General features: G+C 48.3%; 2 protein-coding genes across 2 annotated transcripts in view; both read right to left on the bottom strand.

Annotated features, from left to right (window-relative positions):
- Positions 1-286, bottom strand: part of IFNAR1 (interferon alpha and beta receptor subunit 1) — a 37,688-nt gene extending 37,402 nt beyond the window's left edge. The window contains exon 1 of the mRNA XM_066599033.1: positions 147-286. Within this exon, the coding sequence (XP_066455130.1) occupies positions 147-228 (82 nt within the window). The 5' untranslated portion in view covers positions 229-286. The remainder of the gene's footprint in view (positions 1-146) is intronic.
- A 12,065-nt stretch (positions 287-12,351) lies between these two features.
- Positions 12,352-22,285, bottom strand: part of TMEM50B (transmembrane protein 50B) — a 32,332-nt gene continuing 22,398 nt past the window's right edge. The window contains exon 7 of the mRNA XM_066599032.1: positions 12,352-18,744. Within this exon, the coding sequence (XP_066455129.1) occupies positions 18,699-18,744 (46 nt within the window). The 3' untranslated portion in view covers positions 12,352-18,698. The remainder of the gene's footprint in view (positions 18,745-22,285) is intronic.

Raw genomic sequence — 22,285 nt, 5'->3', positions numbered from 1 at the left:
CTGATTGGTTGATTTTACCGGCAGGTCTAGTTCTCTCATAGGGCGATTCAAGACCCCCAGACAGCACGGGCAGCTGAAGGGGCGCAGAAGCTGGCACGAGTCTAGTTGGCACAAGCCCACATGAATGCATCCCCAGTATAACTGACCTTCCGTCCCGGCTGCCATGGCGACCGTCCATGTAGCAGGCAGCAGCAGGACAACAAGCCGCGCCACCATGTCCTCCCGCATCCCCTTCGGATCTCCGCTATGATTACTCTGACATAACACACCTCATTTCTCTCTTCATCCCCCCCTCCCCTCCTCAGCTCGCATCCCTCTCCAGTCCCACCCCGAGAAATGTCTCCAGAGTTTTATCTCAGCGGCCATTTTGTAGAAGTCCAAGCCTCATAGTATTGAGTGGGGCAGACCTCAGGAAAATGGCGGCAGTGCAGGGGACAGCAGAGCGCACGTCGTGTTCTACCGGGTTTTGTGTGTCTCCTATATCTGAGATGAGTTTCAAGGGAAAGTCCCTATTTTAGAAGGTGCCCCCAAATCATTGCTGACCAGCACCCCCATAATAGTGTCACCCAGCAGATACTGTGAAACCAATGCCAGCCAGCATCTCCGTGCCAACCACAGCGCCCCCCTAAAAGCACCATCAAGCGTGAACCAGGGTGTCCTACGTAACCGTGCCAACCAGCATCGCCATAACATAGCCATGGGGTACCCCATGGGTGAGCCGGCCCTAAGGAACCCCCTCAAAAAACAACAAAATGGTGAAATTGTCAACCAACCTTAAGTGGCATCATTAAAAAACGCTAGTCCCACAAAAAAACCCTCGCGGCGCTGCGTCACCGGAGGAAGAAAAAACAGATGATTGTTTGAAAGTGGGGAGGAAAAAAAATGAAACCACAAGAAGCGCCGCAGCAGGAAGGGGTTACATATATTAAGTTATTTTTGCAGAAAACCAGCTCCCCTCCACAAGGACGCCATGACATCACTGCGCCTGCTTGTCCCTCCCCTCCACAAGGACGCCATGACATCACTGCGCCTGCTTGTCCCTCCCCTCCACAAGGATGCCATGACATCACTGCGCCTGCTTGTCCCTCCCCTCCACAAGGACGCCGTGACATCACTGCGCCTGCTTGTCCCTCCCCTCCACAAGGACGCCGTGACATCACTGCGCCTGCTTGTCCCTCCCCTCCACAAGGACGCCGTGACATCACTGCGCCTGCTTGTCCCTCCCCTCCACAAGGACGCCATGACATCACTGCGCCTGCTTGTCCCATCAGCGTGTAAGGGGCGCAGAGATCTCCTCCGTCGCCTCCAGACATCTCCTACCCCACCAGCCGTATCCAAGAAACGAGGCGCTGTACGAGATGTCCGCCGTTTACACGCGGCTTGCGGATACGCTGGAATGAAGCCCAGATTTAGTTGTTCAGCACAAGGCGCAGTCCAGGCCGGCTTCACACGGGCGTCTTTGCGTGCGCAAAATTTGATTTCAATGGGCTTGTTCACATGCACATATTTTTCCTGTGGTCACTCTAACGTGGCGGTTTAGCGCGTTTTCAAACAAGCCCAAAAGCCATTGACCGTGGTTTTTAATGCACCCCATCATAACAGTGGACGATGAGGGGTTAAAATGCACTAAAAAGAGCGGTGTCCAAAAATCACGGCTAGAAACGCCACGTTCGAACGCTAATCTGTGAAGCCGCATTGAAATCAATGGAGGAGTTTTACAGCATTCAGTGCGGCGTTTGAAACACCGCGGTAAGCGCGGTAAAAAGCAGGTGTGAGCGTGGCCTAAGGCCGCCTTCACCCGGGCGAGAAAATCACGCAAGATTTGTGCGTTGTGAGACGCGCAAATGTGAACCTTCTTTTGGCTGGAGTCATGCACATAATCGGTGTTGTCTTGCATGGCACCGCGATGCGGGAAACAAGTGGCGGCACGTTCTATCATGCTCCGCGCTCACGTATAACAGCGCCCACTGTGAAACACTGCGATCCTCTGCCGCGGCTGTGACAGTGGGGCGGGGCTTCCCTTCATCCCCGCAGTGATTGTCGCACAAAAGACACCGCAGCAGGCGGCATTTTCCTGCACATTTGCGCACCAAAAGTCCTCATAGGAGTCAATGGGGATTCACGAATGCGCACAAAATACGCGAGAAGATACGTGAAACGCTGCAGAATTGCGCTGGGAAAAAACATCTGCACTCATCAGACTGATTAGCCATTCCAATTCGTACATATTTTGTGCCCCGTGCGGAAAATGTATAGCGGAATACGCCGGTGCGCAGGAAAAAACGTCATTAAGCCAGATTCACAAATACGCATACGCTCGTGTGAATCCACAGTCACCCCTGTGTATCCAATTGCAGCCACACTTCATGTATGATCCATGTCGCTGGAGTGCCCCCTAGTGGCTGCTCTCATGACAATTTAAAGGGCCCTCTCACACGAGCGTTTGGTAATTGCTTATTACGTGCACCGTTTTTGTGGGCGTAATACACTGTACCAATATCACATGGACGGCCATGTTGCCGCTCACACAAATTGCATATATTACGCACGCAAGAAAAATCACAGCATGTTCTATCTTGATGCGTATTACGCGCGCGTACACGCCAAGATAGTACACAGCGATGGCGGCCCGCGGCCTGTGCACAATGTCATTGGGTACTGGCTGCATGCCACAGCCCATATCTCATGGCCCAGCGGACTGACTGCCAGGAGGCATATCAGCGTTATCAGACAAACCAGCAGCCAGACCTCTAGAGGTTCCTTGAGTCTCATCTGCAAATAAGGGAGATGGAATAAAACCTCTACAGCGCCACCTATTGCTCTTAATTCCCGGTCATTGTTACAAGGCTTGTATAAAAAGTCAGACTTTGACTTGAAGGAATGCTGCCTTCCAATAGGTGGCACTGTAGAGGTTTAATTCCATCTTCCTTATTTGCATATTACCCAGAGGAGTGTGCACGGCCATTTGAGTCTCCTCACTCACCGTCTAGTTGCCCTCTCTAAGGAGAAAAGAGAGCGTTTCTGACCCTTGAGTCTCCTCTTACATTCCGGTTTAACTGCTATCAGCACTCCCCATGGAGAACGACTGATAAAAGTGAACAATGATTTTTAGGTTGGACTGAATTTAACGATCAGCCAGCAGTGCCCGAAAAGCGGACGATGGGCACACATTTACACACACCGATTATCCCTGAAACGATCGCCGATCAGGATCAGCGTGAGGGCTCACCTGTGCACCACTCCAAGGTCGCCTTCACTCGCAGCGCTGTTACCTGTTAGCAGGGGTGTAGAACAGGCGTAGTCTGTCCCACTGGAAACGTCTTATACACCTTCAGTGCTACAGAAACGATTTCATTCCATCCTATTTCCTGATTATGGATTTTGTATTCTATCCTCTGTACACGTCTATGGGGCGGCCATTGTGCCTGAGTTGCAGTTAACACCAGTGAGAAATATGCTTTACAGCAGCTACATAGACACAATGGACAGCAGATGACTCACAGACTTCTTTGGCAGAGTGTTGTGGGCATGCTCAGGGACCTGTGCAGGGAAGGGGAAGAGGTGAGCTGTGATATCACCTATTATGAATGGTGGGTCCTGTGTTATCTACATAGGTGTCACCTCTCAGTGTAATCCTACCTGTGATCATAATGAGATGACAGTTTTCTCTATAGAACAGGAAGTGTCAAACTATTATTAGGCTTACTGGTCAGTGTGCAGGGAGGGGAAGGAGGTGAGCTGTGACATCACCTATTGTGAATAGTGAATGCTGTGTTATTTATATCTAGGTGTCACTTCTCAGTGTAATCCTGCCTGTGATTATAATGAGATGACAGCTGAGAAATTTAGAGAACAGGAAGTGCCAGACTATAATTAGTGACCCTAGTGGTCAGTGTGAAAACTGCAGGATTTTAGGATTTATTTTTTTTAATAAATATCGGGACATTAAAAATAAAAAAAGGTTCTTAAAGAATATATTTCTCATAAAAACCTAATTTATACATTAGGGCATTTTCTGGTGGCACACGCCCTATAAAAAGCTTCTAGTTGTTTCCTTTTTTAAAAAAAAAAGAAAAAGTATTAAAAAAAAAACACGGATATTTCAACAAGATGCAAAAAAATAAAGTGTGAACCGATAGTACGAGAGCATAACACAGCTTATTGGCAACATCTTCCAACAAATGGGCACAAGTAAATGGAATTTTAGTTGCATGGGGCAGCAGGGTGGCTCAGTGGTTAAAGCTCTGGGGTTCAAATCTGACAATGGCCAATATCTGCATGGAGTTTGTATGTTCTGCCGGTGCTCCAGCTTCTCTCCAAAGACACACAAATAGGAAACTATAGATCATGGGCACGGGGCCCAATGGAGGTGATCGGTGTGCTGCGCTGCCGGATATGTATCAGCATTTTGCAAAGCCCAAGCGGCCTCATCACATCCGGCAAACTGCATCCCAAAGGGCGTCATAAACCAGAAGTGTCCGTCTCTTCGAAAACACCAAAGACCGTGTTCTGCTGATACAAACAAAAGGAGCGGATACCTTTAAGACAAAGATAGAACCGACAATCATGTGACAAAGGGATGACCAGACAATAAAGGGACTGATGATGAGACGACCAACCAGGAAATGCTCACTCATTGGATGATTGGCAAGCATTAAAATGTCCGTTGATGGGTTGTCCAGCGGGTGTTCTCTGCAGTGATGGTGGCGGAATAAGTCCTATAAAGTGTAAGGGAGGGGGATAATGGTTGGAAGGTAATTCAGCAGACATAGCACGAAGCTCCTCCCCCTTGTCATTGATTTCTTGTGCTGCAGATAGTGTCTGTGATATGGAGTCTCCACTTATCTCGTCTTGATCCTGAAGAGTCCTTGGAGGTGGCTTATGTCCTCAAAGACATTGCTGAAGCACATCCTATGGACACGCAGTAGGGTTACAACAGGTTTGGTAGATTTCCTGCTTCCAGCTGTTCGCTCATCATGGCAGCTCATACTGTCATATGCTGACGTGTGCAGGAAATCTGCTCTCATTGCACCCCGGAATAGCTGCAACAACTATGCTGTCATTGCAGAGGTGCTCTTAGGATCTTAGGAGCCATGGCTCATGATTCCCTTGGTGATGCCAGTCACTGTAATAAGGTCTTCAGGTGTTGTGAAAACCTCAGGGTTCTCTTCTCTCTGTTGTAACATCTCCTTTGTGTTACTCGTTAGTAATGTTCCTGCAGGCCAGGTGAATAAGCCCTACACTAACGTAACAATCCTGCGGCATCTTCCTGGACGGGTAGGCTTCTCATCCAAACACGGGTGTATGTGATGCCAACATGATATCCTTCACTCCATGACAAAACCACCTCCATAACGGATCCCTTCATGAATATTGGGATGGGCTGTATCTACACTAAAGACTAATATGGACTCATTGGTAATTATCTTACTATTCCTGAGTCCAAGCAGCAGGATAATCAGTGCTTCAACATCAGCTGGGGAGCCGAGGGCGTCATGTACCGGACTATCAGGTCATCTCCTGCCGATCCCCCATGGATCCACTAACTTGCATCTGTTAAAGGAATTGTCCAGTTGCTGGACACCCCCACTTCCATAGGGCCCCCTGCATTAAAATAATAAACTGTCCATCCCAGACGTCTCTGGTTAGAACTGCTACAAATACATACCTTCATCTGAACCCTAATAACAACATCCCCGCAGGAAAACCCACTGGCTTTGAGAGACTATGTGTATGCTCCTCCCTTCAGCCGGGTGTGATATCTTCTCTATATACTAATATGAATCGGCCGGCACTGGGAAATAAGCTCCCATTTATGCTACGCTGGGAATCATCTAAATATCTCCCTCTCCCTACCTCGATGGCATCACTGCTGAACCTTTATATCGAAAGGCAGCCATCAGGTAACCCTCGCCGAAACATCATTAAAATACTTCATAGAACACATTTAGTTCCCTCTATAATCCACAAGTACTCCCTGAGTACCTCACCAAACGAGTCTCAAGAATGATGCTATACGAAAAACTGCCGGCCATGAGAGAAGACACAGTGGAGCTATTCATAAAAACTTGGCAACCATGGTGCGACTCCCTGGATGTACCTGGACTGCCCAGTATGGATAGAGCAGGAGCAGAAGGAATGCTAGCGACCCTCTCCCCTCACACCTCCTCCGATCCCTCTCCCCAGTGGTCATCTCTCATCTCACCACTATATTCAACCTCTCTCTGACCTCTGGCATCTTTCCCTTTTCTTTCAAACATGCCATTATATCCCCACTCCTAACGAAGCCGTCTCTTGACACAACTGATGCTGCCAACTACCGACCCATCTCTAATCTCCCCTTCATCTCCAAACTACTTGAATGCCTAGTTTACTCCCGCCTTGTAAGCTACCTATCAGAGCACTCTCTCCTAGACCCCCTACAGTCTGACTTCCGACCCCAACACTCGACAGAAACTGCCCTTACAAGGGTATCCAATGACCTACTGACAGCCAAATCGAGGGGCGATTACTCCCTACTAATCCTCCTTGACCTCTCTGCAGCATTCGACACTGTTGACTAAAAACTCCTCCTCAGTATGCTCCGCTCCATCGGCCTAAAGGACACTGCCCTCTCCTGGTTCTCCTCCTACCTATCTGACCGCTCATTCAGCGTCTCCTTCGCTGGCTCTACCTCCCCTCCTCTTCCCCTTGCTGTTGGGGTCCCCCAGGGCTCAGTCCTCGGCCCCCTCTTTTTCTCCATCTACAAAGCCCCTATTGGACAAACCATCAGGAGATTTGGCCCCCAATACCACCTGTATGCTGACCACACCCAGCTATATACCTCTTCCCGTGACATCTCTGCACCTTTCTTCCAAAACATCACCGACTGTCTGTCCGCTGTCTCTAACACTATGTCCTCTCTCTACCTAAAACTAAACCTCTCTAAAACTGACTTACTGGTATTACCACCCTCCACTAACCGACCTCATCCTTACATCTCCATCTCAGTGTGTGGCGCCACCATAACTCCTAGACAACATGCCCGCTGCCTTGGGGTCATATTTGATTCTGATCTCTCTTTTACCCCCTACATCCAATCTCTGGCCCGAACATGTCAGCAGCACCTCAAGAACATCGCAAGAATCCGCTCTTTTCTCACCGTGGGCACGCTAAAAACGCTTACTGTTGCCCTCATCCACTCCCGGCTCGATTATTACAACTCGTTGCTGATCGGCCTCCCGGCACCAGACTCTACCCTCTCCAATCCATCCTGAATGCGGCAGCCAGGCTCATCTTCCTGTCCAGCCGCTACTCGGACGCCTCCGCCCTGTGCCGGTCATTGCACTGGCTGCCCGTTAAATACAGAATTCAATTTACACTCACTACCTTCATCCACAAAGCCCTCCACAGTGCAGCGCCACCCTCCATTATATCCCTCATCTCAATCCATCACCCAGCCTGGGCTCTCTGCTCTGCTAACGAAACTAGACTGAGCGCTTCTCTAATTCGACCTTCTCATTCCCGCCTCCAAGACTTCTCCAGAGCAGCACCGGTCCTCTGGAACGCACTACCAAAGGATACCCCAGCAATCCAGGACTCGCAGAACTTCAGGCGTGCTCTAAAAACGCACCTCTTCAGGGAAGCATACCGCATTCCCTAAACAAACCCCTCTGTACCCCCCTGATAACATGCTCCCTGACCTACTGACTGCAATCCCTGCTAGCCATCATAAACCGCTCCTGCAGTCATACTGTTTCTTCCGTTACACGGCTAAATGTCTGACCATTGTCTGTGTATATCACCCCTCACTCTCCACCCCGCCATACCGTGCACATCTCCACCCCGCCATACTGTGCACATCTCCAGCCCTTTACCTTCTGTATCACCCCATTCTTGTAGTATGTAAGCTCGTTGGAGCAGGACCCTCACGCCTATTGTTTCCATCAATTGATTATGTAACCGTGGTTCTGTAATTTTTGTATTTTGTCTCTCTGTATCCCCTGTCTATGTAAGCGCTGCGGAATATGTTGGCGTTATACAAATACAGATTATTATTATGTGTAAGGGTGGATGTACGCCCTGACCCCAGCTCCCCTGCCGGGCTTCATGGTTTCACATCCTCCCCAGAAGGAGAGAAAGATGATCTAAAAGAGCAACAGAAACACCTGTTAGATTTCCTGTAGGCGGAGTGGAAGGTAATTGTTGTTTTTATGGTGTAATTCCATTCTTGTGAGGGGAACCTTCTGGCTGATCAGCGTCTGATAACTCGCTTATCCTTTTACTAATAAAAATTAGTGGAGGGACGCCAAAGCTCAGAACACAAGACGGCACCCGCTCCCTGTGCTGGCGCTGCCCCTCTGCCAAGCGCTGCGCCCTCCAGGGAAAGTGGAGAGCCAGTCCTTCTACACCCGGATCTCGTTGAGGGCCACATAAAGTGATGTGACGGGCCGGATTTGTCCCGTGGGCCTGGAGTTTGACACATGCGCTGATGCATATAGCATTTATAGGATGTGGCTGTATGAAAGAGCGTTCACTCCTACGCCAAAAGTGTCTCCATCTGCTGGACGGGGTGGGCAAGCAGCCTGACACTACAGGTACCAGCAGGGCATTCTGCAAGCCGTCGCAGCCTGAAGGGGCAAAGCTCAGATATTACACCATCAACACATTTATATATTCACAGGCGCCTTTTATTACAGGTCAAGATACAAGAATATTCTAGCAGAATGTGCGACGTTACCGCGACAAAGCTGAAGACATCCGTTTGCATTCACATTCTTTATTACAGTCATTCATGGCGGCTCCGGCACCTCCAGATCACAGGGATCGGCTCCTGGCTTCATATCCTGCGTCTATGACTCCATCATACACCCGGCCTGCACCATCTGGCTCAGTAGTCTGTACGGTCGGCACAAGCTGGAGCGGTAAGCAGTGGTGGACGAGCACCATGCAAGGACGGAGCTTATGCTCTTTGACCCCATAGTGATGGCCAATACGCCTTTTTACTGACCTCACTAATAGGCTTTAAACCTGCACATACAACTTTTTACAACTACTGACAGCCCGGCTCCTGCTCTAACGGCCAGCAGCAGAGAAACCTCAGATCCTGGCAGTTTAACACCTTGCATGCCACAATCAATAGCAGCAGCATGTAAGATAACAGGGGAAGGGGGGCTCTGTCTGCAACCCTTCGCACCGCGCAGTGTGATTGCAAGGTACCAATGTGTTCCCATGGCAGCCGGAAGCCCGACAAAGACCTCCTTGTCTGCCATGTAACTCATCCTATTAAACCCCGCTTCCTGCAGAGTCTAGTAGGCTGCTGCCATAGGCTTATAGTACACTGCATTACTTCTGCAGTGCATTCTATCTTAGTGACTGAACTATTGCATCTTCACATGGTCTTCAAAATATAGCATAAAAAAGTTCAATAAAGTTTAATTTAAAGAAAAGAAAGCAGTTTGAAAAAATACACATTTTTTTCCCCACAAAATACCTTTTTAAATGGATAAAATACCAAAAAATTGTTTAAGAAGCAGCAGATAATCGGTATTACCGGTTCACAACGGCCCAAACAATGAGAATATTTCCTTATTTATCTCACATGGTGAAGACTGGAAAAATAATTTAAGAAAGTAACGCCAAAATTGTTATTTTTCTACGGTTCGCCTCCCAAAAACGCAATAAAAAGCGATCCAGCGGTCCCACGCACCTCCGACTGGTACCAATAAAAACTACAAAAACAACAAGCCCCCACAGAGCGCCGGCAAACTAAATAGTGCTCTGGGTCTTAGACTGCGGCGCTGTGGGGTCCACTGTTATTGTGCGCTCTCTAAACATGGTGCCGCAGGAATCGCGCCGATCAGATAAGAACGTTATCAGGTTATTATTACCGAATGGTCAACGTTGTAAAAACAAACCCAAAACAATGGCGGAATTTCTGGGGAGAAAGGAAAGTCTCCTTCTCCTCCCAAAAAAATGTAGTAAGAGTTCTACAACAGATTATATGGACCCTGGAGGTGGGCCATTACAATATACAACTTGTCCCAAAACTAACAGGAGCCCTTCGTACAGCGACGTCAGCGAGTTATGGCGTGCCACTAAGGGGTTAATATCACTGGCAGCGAATTCATGGCTCATTGATGAAATATCCATCATGATCGGATTATACCTACAAACAATAACTAGAGAATGACTGCACCCGCTGAGGGTTCATATGGACTGGGATTAGTACAGAAGACAGTGAGGGTGAAGAGACTGACCTGTACCCGGCCGTGCCCCTTCTCCGACAGGATGATTGTTATGGGGGATGTGCTGCCGCCAGCGGTGACTCTATTGGCAGTATGATTGTTGTGGGGGGGATGTGCTGCCGCCAGCGGTGACTCTATAGGCAGTATGATTGTTGTGGGGGGATGTGCTGCCGCCAGCGATGACTCTCTAGGCGGGATGAATGATTGTTGTGGGGAATGTGCTGCCGCCAACGAGGACTCTCTAGGCGGGATGAATGATTGTTGTGGGGGATGTGCTGCCGCCAGCCCTGACTCTCTTGGCAGGATGATTGTTATGGGGGATGTGCTGCCGCCAGCCCTGACTCTCTTGGCAGGATGATTGTTGTGGGGGATGTGTTGCCGCCAGCGATGACTCGCTAGGCAGGATGATTGTTGCGGGGGATGTGCTGCTGCCAGTGGTGATTTTCTAGGCAGAATGATCGATCATTGTGAGGGATGTGCTGCCACCAGCAATGACTCTATAGGCAGGATGATTGTTGTGGGGGATGTGCTCCCACCAGCCCTGACTCTCTAGGCAGGATGAATGATCGTTGTAAGGGATGTGCTGCCGTCAGCAATGACTCACTATGCAGGATGAATGATCATTGTTGGGAGAGGGATGTGCTACCGCCAGCGGTGATTTTCTAGGCAGAATGATCGATCGTTGTGAGGGATGTGCTGCTGCCAGCAATGACTCTATAGGCAGGATTATTGTTGTGGAGGAAGTGCTGGTGCCAGTGATGACTCTCTAGGCAGGATGAATGATTGCTGTGGGGGGATGTGCTGCCGCCAACAATGACTCTATAGGCAGGATGATTGTTGTGGGGGATGTGCTGCCGCCAGTGATGACTCACTGTGCAAGATAAATGATGGTTGATGGGAGAAGGATGTACTACCGCCAGCGGTGATTTTCTAGGCAGGATGATCGATCGTTGTGAGGGATGTGCTGCTGCCAGCGATGACTCTAGGCAGGAGGAATGATCGTTGTGGGGGGAGGGATGTGCTGCCGCCACCATTGATTCTCTAGGCAGTATGAATGATGGCTGTGAGGAATATGCTGCCGAAAGCAATGACTGTCTAGGCAGGTTGAATGATCATTGATGGGGGGGGGGGGGGGGAGATGTGCTGCTGCCAGCGATGATTTTCTAGGTGGAATGAATGATCATGGGGGGGTGGGGGGGGGGGGTGGAGGGATGTACTGCTGCCACCGGTTACTCTTTGGCAGTCTGAATGATCGTTGTGGGGGATGTGCTGCCGCCAGCGATGACCCTCTGGGCAGGATGATTGTTGTGGGGGATGTGATGCTGCCAGCGATAACTCTCTAGACAGGATGATTGTTGTGGGGGATGTGCTGCCGCCAGCGATGATTCTCTAGGCAGGATGAACAATCTTTGTGGAGGGGGGGGGGGTAGGGGTGGTGGAGAGATGTAAAGCCCTGACTCTCTAGGCAGGATGAATGATCGTTGTAAGGGATGTGCTGCCGTCAGCAATGACTCACTATGCAGGATGAATGATCATTGTTGGGAGAGGGATGTGCTACCGCCAGCGGTGATTTTCTAGGCAGAATGATCGATCAGTGTGAGGGATGTGCTGCTGCCAGCAATGACTCTAGGCAGGAGGAATATTCGTTGTGGGGGGAGGGATGTGCTGCCGCAACCGATGATTCTCTAGGCAGTATGAATGATGGCTGTGAGGAATATGCTGCCGAAAGCAATGACTGTCTAGGCAGGTTGAATGATCATTGATGGGGGGGGGGGGGGGGAGATGTGCTGTCGACAATGACGACTCTTTAGGCAGAATGATCGTTGTGGGGTAAGGGATGTGCTGCCGCCAGCGATGAGTTTCTAGGTGGGATGAATGTTCGTGGGGGTGGGGGGTGGAGGGATGTACTGCTGCCACCGGTTATTCTCTAGGCAGTATGAATGATCGTTGTGGGGGGATGTGCTGCCGCCAGCGATGAGTCTCTAGGTGGGATGGATGTTTGTGGGGGTGGGTGGAGGGGTGTACTGCTGCCACCGGTTATTCTCTAGGCACTATGATCGATCGTTGTGGGGTAAGGGATGTGCTGCCGCCAGCGATGAGTTTCTAGGTGGGATGAATGTTCGTGGGGGTGGGGGGTGGAGGGATGTACTGCTGCCACCGGTTATTCTCTAGGCACTATGATCGATCGTTGTGGGGGGATGTGCTGCCATCAGCAATGACTCTCTAGGCAGGATGAATGATCATTCTGCATAAGGCAGAGCAGGCTCGTGTAAGGGTGCTTTCACTAAGGAGGGGACTGCCCACTACGCTTTTGTCAAATAGTACTAATTTTATTCTGTTTGTAGCTGAGGAATGCGTTTAACGTAATGCTTTACCCGCAGATCTTAACTGCCGAATTACATCTCCTGTAAGAAAGCCACTGCAACAATACAGCAAGACGTCCTTAACCCCTTAATGCCACAGTTTACATACAGGGAGCATGGTACTTAATGTAACAGGACATAAACTTACGCCCTGTGGATGACGTAGGCTCAACGGCAGAGATCAGGGCGGGTAGACCCGATCACGTTGATCAGTCCTCAATAACCGGAGCAAATTGCTTCATCTAATAGGACCTCTGCAGTCCCAACCCCCGGACTCCCACATCACCATAAAACCTGCAGGCCGCTCGGTTCTGCGCTGTAATACCGACCCCGCAATCTAACCATATTATAGCATTGCGAAACTGATCAGAATCAGATGTTTCTTTCTCACTACCGATGTGGAGAACCCCTTTAAGTCCTTATTAAACCGCCTGCAGCAGAGCTTATAACAGAAGCACTCTTACTATAAAATGTCTCTGGTGACATCATGTAACTCTCCGGTCACCTATAGAGATTCTAAAAAAAATATAACAGAGGAAAATACTCAAAATTGGCACACAGGAGAAGTTGGGTCAGGTGACCAGGGCAGCCAATCAGATTTAACCTAGCATTTTTCACAGATCCTTTTGAAGATGAAAGAAGCAATCTGATTGGTTGCTGGGCGCACGCCCCTCTTCTCTCATTTGCTAAATTACCAGGCAGAGCTAAAGTTCCTGTATCTGCCCAACCCCGAGGCTGCAGAGATGACACTTCTCTCTCCCCAACTATATGTGTAATGTCCATTGTGTTCATATTAATAAAGCTTGCATATTAGAAAAACATGGCTGCTCTCTTCCAGAAACATCCACCACTCTTCTCCACAGCCTGTATCTGGTACTGTAACTCAGTCCTGCAATACCAGACATGGCCTGTTGGTGCTGTTTATGCAAGAACACAGCCATGTTCTATCTAGGCCATATTCACATGGGGCGCATTTAATCTGGTTTTTGCCACAGATCTGCAGCAGAGATCACCCTTTGAATTGTGCAGATTTTGATGCAGATTTTGGTGCAGAGTTCCCTCCGCAGAACCCTGCACTACACCTGCTCTCTGATTGGCCAGCACTGGCCACATGAGCAGCGCTCACCAATCAGAAAGTAGCAAGCGCTGTTAGAGGTTTATAATAGATAACATTGTAAAAACTGGGAAAAGATTTCTTTGGTCCCTTCAAACCAACGCGGTGTTGAGCTGCCAGACCACCAGATACCAAACGGGGTCCCGATGATAGAAAAGGGGTCCTGCGCCTCTGTGGGATAATACAACCCGCTGCGGATCATGTGATGCCACATTTCTATCATGTAGATGGGCTACATGGGATTGGCTTACTTCTATAATGGTCACATCCGCTTATATGGCAACCGCAGTGCTGTCCTGTCCTGACCGGCTCAGGAGTGCAAAAAGAGGACCCGCCGCCCCCGCCGCCCGGACGTCTGCAGGCAGAGAAAACCTTTTATTGCACAAGGGCTTCAGAGATTTGTTTCCCTGCAGCAGCGGTTCAGACTTTGCATCTTTGGTTGGATGCATCGTGTACCAAACCTGAAGAAGGGCCCAATGTCCGAAACGTGGCTGCAGGGACACTAAATCTCTGAAACCCTTGTGCAATAAAAGAAGGTTAAACAGTTTCATCTGCACCCAAAGCCTGCGGGACGGTTCCTTTTATTCCCCTGCTTTGCCTTCTGTCCCCCATCGCTACGGTCGGGGATCCCCTTTAGGCACGACTCCGCAGCCGCTTCAGCCGCCTATTTTTTCGCCGCTTTCTTCTGATGGGGTCGACTCTCGATTTTGCCAGAAATAGAGAAAAAAATGTGGCAATGTAAACGTTAAGCAGGTCAGTGGCTCCAGCAGAGGGCAGAGTGAGATGGAACGTGAGGCGCTGCTCACCAGCGCCATCAGTAGTGCTACGGTGTGTATAACATGCAGTTATCTACTCAGCAGGACGAGCGTGAAGCCGGCCATACACATTCAGATCAGCCACACCCAGCGATTATGGCAGGAAGGGTCACCGTATAATGTGTACTGGGGACCTCCCAACGGTGGGTGTAAGGAGCGGGACGCTGGATTTAAAGGGAACCTGACACAGGTTTTCAGATCTAAATCTGTCTAAATCCAGGTAAACCTGATGAAACGAGTATCTTCAGTTGCTGTGGGCCTCGTGTGGCGCAGAGTGTTAAGACAGCAGCATGCCTTAAGGTTGTGGGTTCAATCCCCGCACGGTTCAAGTAGCTCAAGGTTGACTCAGCCTTCCATCCTTCTGAGGCTGGTAAAGCCTAATAAGTTGGCGCAATAAAAACAACAAGTCCCATACATATGTCCATACTATATTAGATGTACTGTGTATGCCCCTATGTATGCCCCCATGCCACTGGCAGAGAGGGGCGAGTTACTCAAAGTTCCAGGGAGGGTCTGGACAACCCCCTACAAATGGTCCAGCATGCCCATCAGAAAAATCGCACAAAATTGGTATGCTTGACCTGCGGTGAACAACACAGTAACTGCTGAAATGCTCATTTCATCAAGGGTTAAGGGTTATAGGCAGATTTAGGTTCCCTTTAAACATGCCTGACCCCCTTGTTCTCAAGGGAGATAAGCTACTACTGGCAGATGTCTCCCCACTGAGACCCCATGCATGCTCAGCCAAGTGTAGGGGGGGGGTCAGGAGGGACGGCTGACCGCTCTGTAACGCGTATGGCCAGCTTTAGGTTTACAACGGCCATTGTCATGGTTCAACGGAAGACAATACATACAAGACGTGCAACACGGCGACTTCATAGCAGCAGTCAAGTAAATGAGACATCAAAAACAGCAGTTCACACCTGAAGGTACAATAAATATGCTTTCTGCGAACCGCCTGTTCCCATTGTATCACTCTATATGGCTTTTGTGATTGACACTATGCAGCATCATTATGTCCCATCTGAGGTCACTTAATAAAGGGGTTGTCTGAGTTTACAAAACAGGGTCTGTTTATTCTTCCAAAAACGCTTGTCCATGGGGTAAAGTCTGGTATTAAAGACAGTCACTGGAACAAATTGCAATACCAGAAACAACCTATGAACAAGGGTGGCGCTGTTTGGAAATGACTGATTTTTTTTCCTCCTAATTTTGGACAACCCCTTTAAGCCCAGGTTACACAACAAAATGCAATGATGGGATTCAGTTGATGGACTTGAAGGATAGGTTAGAGAAAAACTATCTGGATAGTTGCTCTGCTAAGACTACTGTATTTCATCGGGTCGTGCACACAGGGGCTTCATAGTCTCAGAGCAGCGCTCCTTCCAATAACTGCATGCTCCCCATGCTAATGTCTGGACTTATTACAGCAGCATGGCGGCCGGCCCCTGCGGGGGCTTGTTCACAGCAGACTGGCCTATTTAGAGGTTAATGAATGGACATTGATCTGTCTCGCATTGCTTAGAACAAGAAAGGAAAGGTTACGGGTGCCGGGCATCGCACTGCGGAAGATAGCTGCCCATCCATGAATCCCTTGTGTGCCGCCAGCAGACAAAAGTGGCCACTGTACCCGACTGTACAAGAATACAGGGGTTCTCTGGTTACGGGACACCCGCTTCTATGGCAGTGCCTGCATTAACACAATAAACTGAAGCATACAGTGGGGGAAAAAAGTATTGAGTCAGATCCCAATTGTTCAAGATCTGTAATTGGCATCATAGGTAGACCTCAACTATGAGAGACATGAGGAAACATCCAGAACATCACATTGTCCGATTTATAACGAATTTATTTGTAAATTATGGTGGAAACTAAGTATTTGGTCGATAACAAAAGTTCATCTCAATAGTTTGTTATAAATCCTTTATTGGCAATGACCGAGGTCAGACGTTTTCTGTAAGTCCTCACAAGGTTGGCACACACTGAGGCTGGTATGTTGGCCCATTCCTCCATGCAGATCTCCTCAAAAGCAGTGATGTTTTGGGGCTGTCGCTGGGCAACACGGACTTTCAACTCCCTCCAAAGGTTTTCTATAGGGTTGAGATCTGGAGACTGGCTAGGCCACTCCAGGACCTTGAAATGCTTCTTACGAAGCCACTCCTTCGTCGCCCTGGGAGTGTGCTTGGGATCATTGTCATGCTTGAAGACCCAGCCACGTTTCATCTTCAGAGCCCTTGCTGATGGAAGGAGGTTTGCACTCACAATCTCACGATACATGGCCCCATTCATTCTTTCATGTATACGGATCAGTCGTCCTGGTAACAGCCCCAAAGCATGATGTTGCCACCCCCATGCTTCACAGTAGGTATGGTGTTCTTTGGATGCCACTCAGCATTCTTTCTCCTCCAAACACGACAAGTTGTGTTTCTGCCAAACAGTTCTACTTTGGTTTCATCTGACCATATGACATTCTCCCAATACTCTTCAGTCGGCCCCGGACATGTACTGGCTTAAGCAGGGGACACGTCTGGCACTGCAGGATCTGAGTCCCTGGCGGCGTAGTGTGTTACTGATGGTAGCCTTTGTTACGTTGGTCCCGCTCTCTGCAGAATCTGAGTCCCTGGCGGCGTAGTGTGTTACTGATGGTAGCCTTTGTTACGTTGGTCCCAGCTCTCTGCAGGTCACTCACTCGGTTCCCCCGTGTGGTTCTGAGATTTTTGCTCACCGTTCCTGTGATCATTTTGACCCCACGGGGTGAGATCTTGCGTGGAGCCCCAGATCGAGGAGATCATCAGTGGTGTTGTATCTCTTCCATCTCTAATTATTGCTCCCGCAGTTGATTTCTTCACCCCAAGCTGCTTGCCTATTGCAGATTCAGTCTTCCCAGTCTGGTGCGGCTACAATTATGTTTCTGGTGTCCTTCGACAGCTCTTTGGGCTTCACCATAGTGGAGTTTGGAGTGTGACTGCTTGAGGTTGTGGACAGGTGTCGTTCAAACAGGTGCCATTACTACAGGTAATGAGTGAAGGACAGAGGAGCCTCTTAAATAAGAAGTTACAGGTCTGTGAGACCCAGAAATCTTGCTTGTTTGTAGGCGACCAAATACTTATTTTCCACCATAATTTGCAAATAAATCCGACTGTGATTCTCTGGATGTTTTCTCATGTTGTCTCTCACAGTTGAGGTCTACCTATGATGCCAATTACAGGAGAACTTGTACAATTGGGATCTGACTAAATACTTTTTTCCCCCACTGTACTTACCCCTCCACAGCCGCTGGGATCCAAATGAGGTCACAGGAAATCAGGTGACCGCTGCAGCCAATGAGAGGCTGCAATATCACCTTTCTGAGCTCCTGGCATCATGGCGCTCAGGACGTGTGTGCCTATGCCAGGAGTACAAGCGGTGATGCTGCAGCCTCTCATTGGGCAGCGGGCACCTGTTTTTTTGTGATATCATCCATGGCAAAAACTGTCGCAACTGCAGGGGCCGTGGAGGGGTAAGTATACTTGAGTTTGTTATAAAGCAGGCAGTGCTATTGCAGTGGGGGTGTCCAGTAACCGGCGACCCCTATAGTTCCAGTGTATCTATAACTAAAAAAATAAAACCGCTTTTCAAATAGTCTTAATTTGAAAAGTTTTCATTGTGGGTCTACAGCTTCTATGCGGACCTACGTTTCCATGGTAACAGACTACAAACGCTGTGCAGTCAGATCATGCAGATACACTCTTCTAGATGTCCCCATACTTCTTGCTGACATACGTTCAGTAGGTGAGCAAGAAGTAGGGGACAGACTGATGCCAATATAACTGCAGGATTGGACAGATTGTTTATAGTTGTCGCCATGGAGACACATAGTTCTGCACAGGGTCTGTAGACACAGATAATACTATTTTAATGGAGACTATTGGCAAAGTTGCTCCTTTTCTCATTTTACATAGGCTTTAACAATAAAATATGGCAGAGGTTTCCTTTAAAAGGTTGATAAAGAGTTGGAATAACCAGAGTAGACTTCACATTAACTAAACCCGTCTGGCGATGTGCAGGGATGAGCCAGGGCATCGCTGCCGCCGAAGTCTTCTGGTCTTTACTGGAGATCGTGTTGGAGATGTCGTCGATGTGTAGAATACAAAACCAGCAAAACATTCTAACTAAGGAGAAAACATGGCCGCCGTCTGCTTCACGACCAGAGCTCTTCGGTTCTTCCAAACTTGTAGATGAGGGTGCTGCAAATGACAGAGAATGGTAATCACATGGCGGCAGGCGCCCAGGCGGTTGTATGTAGGACTGTCAAGGTAAAACGCTCTATATGTGGTAATAGGACACATGGACGTTATACGGCCCATACGGACAGCGCTCACGCTGCGGCTCTTGTTCTGGCGCCAGCAGACGGGGTCAGCCATGGAAAGTCAGTCATATAAATGCAGGATTTAATTATACATTTTCTGCTGTAGTCACCGCTGCAAGAAAAAACGTACGGCCATCCTCATCCTCCACTAGCAAAATTCCCTGTGTCATGGCTGACTGCCATTGGGGCTTATGTATTACAAGGGGTTTCTGGATCTAAGATACTGATCACCTATCTGCCCTGCTACATACACACGCAGCCGATACCTCACACACCTCCGCTACATGCACGCACGAACAGCAAGCGCTTCTTGCAGTCCTGCTGCTACCGAAAGCCCTTTTTTTGCCATTATCTGTCCCTGTGTGTACAGAGGAGGACCTGCACCCCGGGGGAGATGAGTGATCTCTAGCGTTATCTGCACTGATGGGGCAGGGAGAGGGAGGACGATGCAGCCATGGTATGTACAGCTGCAGAGTACTCCCGCTCAGCGCACTGCCGGATCACTAAGACATTGGTCAGGGGTGTCTGGACCTATCAGACCACCCTGCCTCTGGAACATGAGGCACAGATGCTTTTTTTTTTTTAGCAGGATTTCTGAAAACTGCATTTTATAGTCAGAAAAATATGGTTAGGGTCTTGTAGAGAAAAGTATGGCAGCAAACCAGGTGCAGATAAATGATGCAGAGTTTTATTCCTCCACAAGTCACAGATACATGACGTTTCGACACAAAGTCTTTTTCAAATGCAATGAAAGCAATGGTACACCAGGGTATATATGCAGTCAAACAGCCAATCAGTTGTTAATTGCAAATTAGTACCTCATGTGGAGGGTTCAGAATCAATGCATGGATACCTGTGGGCACGTCCGGCATCAGGCGTCGTCATGGAGAAAGTCATGTGATAGAACGTCATGATGCCACGACGTACCACGCATAGGAGCCTCATACAGCGTGTCTACACTGTCACGTGAACACACGTCATCGAATGTGCCACATGTGCGCATCAGAGTCAGCGCTTCCAAATAGGGCGCATAAATTAATCGCAAACTTGCGAAAAGGGGCCTGCGTGTCAGAATGTACAAATCGCTACAAAACGCAGCAGATTCCAATATCTCAAACGAATATATATTTCACCACTATAACTGTTATAATGGTGAAATATATATTCGTTTGAGATACTGGACATTGGAATCTACCGGAGTGAACTTGGAGCCCCACATGGGGACTTACATCCCTTATTAGCAAACACATTCTGTACATATTCATATACGGCGGTTTGTAGCGATTTGTACATTCTGCACCCTTTTCCTTGGTGCCACTGATCCCAGCTGTTATATCTGCTATGTTTCCATACATTGCCATATTTGGATGTTTGCTCTGTGTTTTGCCCTTGTTCCTCCCGTACTGTTTGTATTATTTCTTGTATTTGACTAATTAATGCACAGACTCTTGTTGACACTTTCGGCTTTTTTTCGTCCTTTTTTTGCATTGAATACGTAGTATTTATGCGCCCCGCTTTGTAGCGATTTGTACATTCTGACACGCAGGCCCCTTTTCGCAAGTTTGCGATTAATTTATGCGCCCTATTTGGAAGCGCTGACTCTGATGCGCACATGTGGCACATTCGATGACGTGTTTACGTGACAGTGTAGACACGCTGTATGAGGTTCCTATGCGTGGTACGTCGTGACATCATGACATTCTATCACATGACTTTCTCCATGACGACGCCTGATGCCAGAAGTGCCCACAAGTATCCATGCATTGATTCTAAACCCTCCACATGAGGTACTAATTTGCAATTAACAACTGATTGGCTGTTTGACTGCATATATACCCTGTTGTACCATTGCTTTCATTGCATTTGAAAAAGACTTTGTGTCGAAACGTCCTGTATCTGTGACTTGTGGAGGAATAAAGCTCTGCATCCTTTATCTGCACCTGGTTTGCTGCCATACTTTTCTCTACATACTTGGATTATTTTGGAAATTATTTGGATGCATTTCCTTGTGGCGATTGCAATCTACCAGTTCATCCCTTATTGGGTTAAGGTTGTGCTGTCTGCAACTCTGCTTGTCTTTATTGGTTAGGGTCTTGTTAATTAAACTTTACATCAAGCAAAAAAAGAACAGTGTTGCTGCGATTACGTTCTGTACATGAATTGGGGCCAGCGTCCCACCACAAGCCCCTTCTTTTACACCTCGGTGCGGCCCATCTACATTTACCTCAAGATGACATTTCACTCACTCGCTGCAGCCTCCCTCCTTGAACAGCTGATCAGCCTATGGAGCCTTCCTCTATACTGCATTGCAGGAAATCGCAGTTTCCGTGCGGTACGATGCAACTTTGACAGTAGTATTTCCTACTGTCAAAGCCCTAAACTGAGTCCAGGCTGTAGAAAAAAAACCAAAAATACATACATCACCTTAGAAGCGCTGTCCGTCTCCGCTGCATCTTCCCCCTGATCCTCGGCAGTTGTCTTCAGTATCTCTTCTGGCCGGGAATTGAAAAATCCCCGCCTCCAGAAAGCGCTGGCTCTGATTGGCTGAGCACATGGCACACAGCCAATCAGAGCTAGCACTCGATGGACCAATCACAGCCATTCATTGCAGCATTTGTAGCACCACTTGCAACTTTGTAGCGCCACAAAATCACGGTATCGCCGCAAGAGAATGCAGGGATATTGCACGGACCACCAATGTGACGTCGCCCGTGTAAAACAGGCCTTAGTTCCAGAAAAATCCTTTTATATATCAGCCACAAGGCATATGCCACAAACGTATGAGAGGGGAATCCCGCTTTTAACAGCTAGGTGCATTTCTGCAAACATTGGGGGATAGTTATCAGTACCGGCATGTGCGGTTAGTGAACTCCGCACAGACTAAAGACTATTCCACTTGGATGTTAACCCCTTGAGTGGCGGGTTTCCTACCACCCTGTCAGACCCATCAGGGCAGGTTTTTTAAAATGGCCTAATCATTGAATTTCAACTAATTTTTCAGTTGCGTCTCAAGAGCCATAACTTTTTCATTTTCCATTGACATGGCCATGTGAGGGCTTGTTTTTTGTGGGACAAGTTGTGATTTTTGTTAAACAGGGGGGAGGAAAAAAAGAAATGGGGAAAAAAGAAAAAAAGGGGCCATGTCATTAAGGGGTTAAATAATGTATTAACTTCCTTCTCTGGGTCATTACGACGCATGGATACCACATGTGTGATTATATTTTTGATTTTTTACAAAGTAAAGGGAGACCAAGTGTTTTTATAATTTTTTTTTATAATTTTTCACTTTTTTTTTTTTACATTTTTTTTTTTGTTCCTTTAGGGGACTTCCACAGGGACCCATCAGGACCCCTGATCACATTCCGGGGGTCCGATGGTGACAGCCCTTTACATGCTGCAGTGACAGCCCTTTACATGCT

This window comes from Eleutherodactylus coqui, chromosome 4 (assembly GCF_035609145.1).
Source record: "Eleutherodactylus coqui strain aEleCoq1 chromosome 4, aEleCoq1.hap1, whole genome shotgun sequence".
NCBI lineage: Eukaryota > Metazoa > Chordata > Amphibia > Anura > Eleutherodactylidae > Eleutherodactylus > Eleutherodactylus coqui.
The sequence above is the reverse complement of the archived record's forward strand: the minus strand, read 5'-3'. Positions and strand labels throughout refer to the sequence as shown.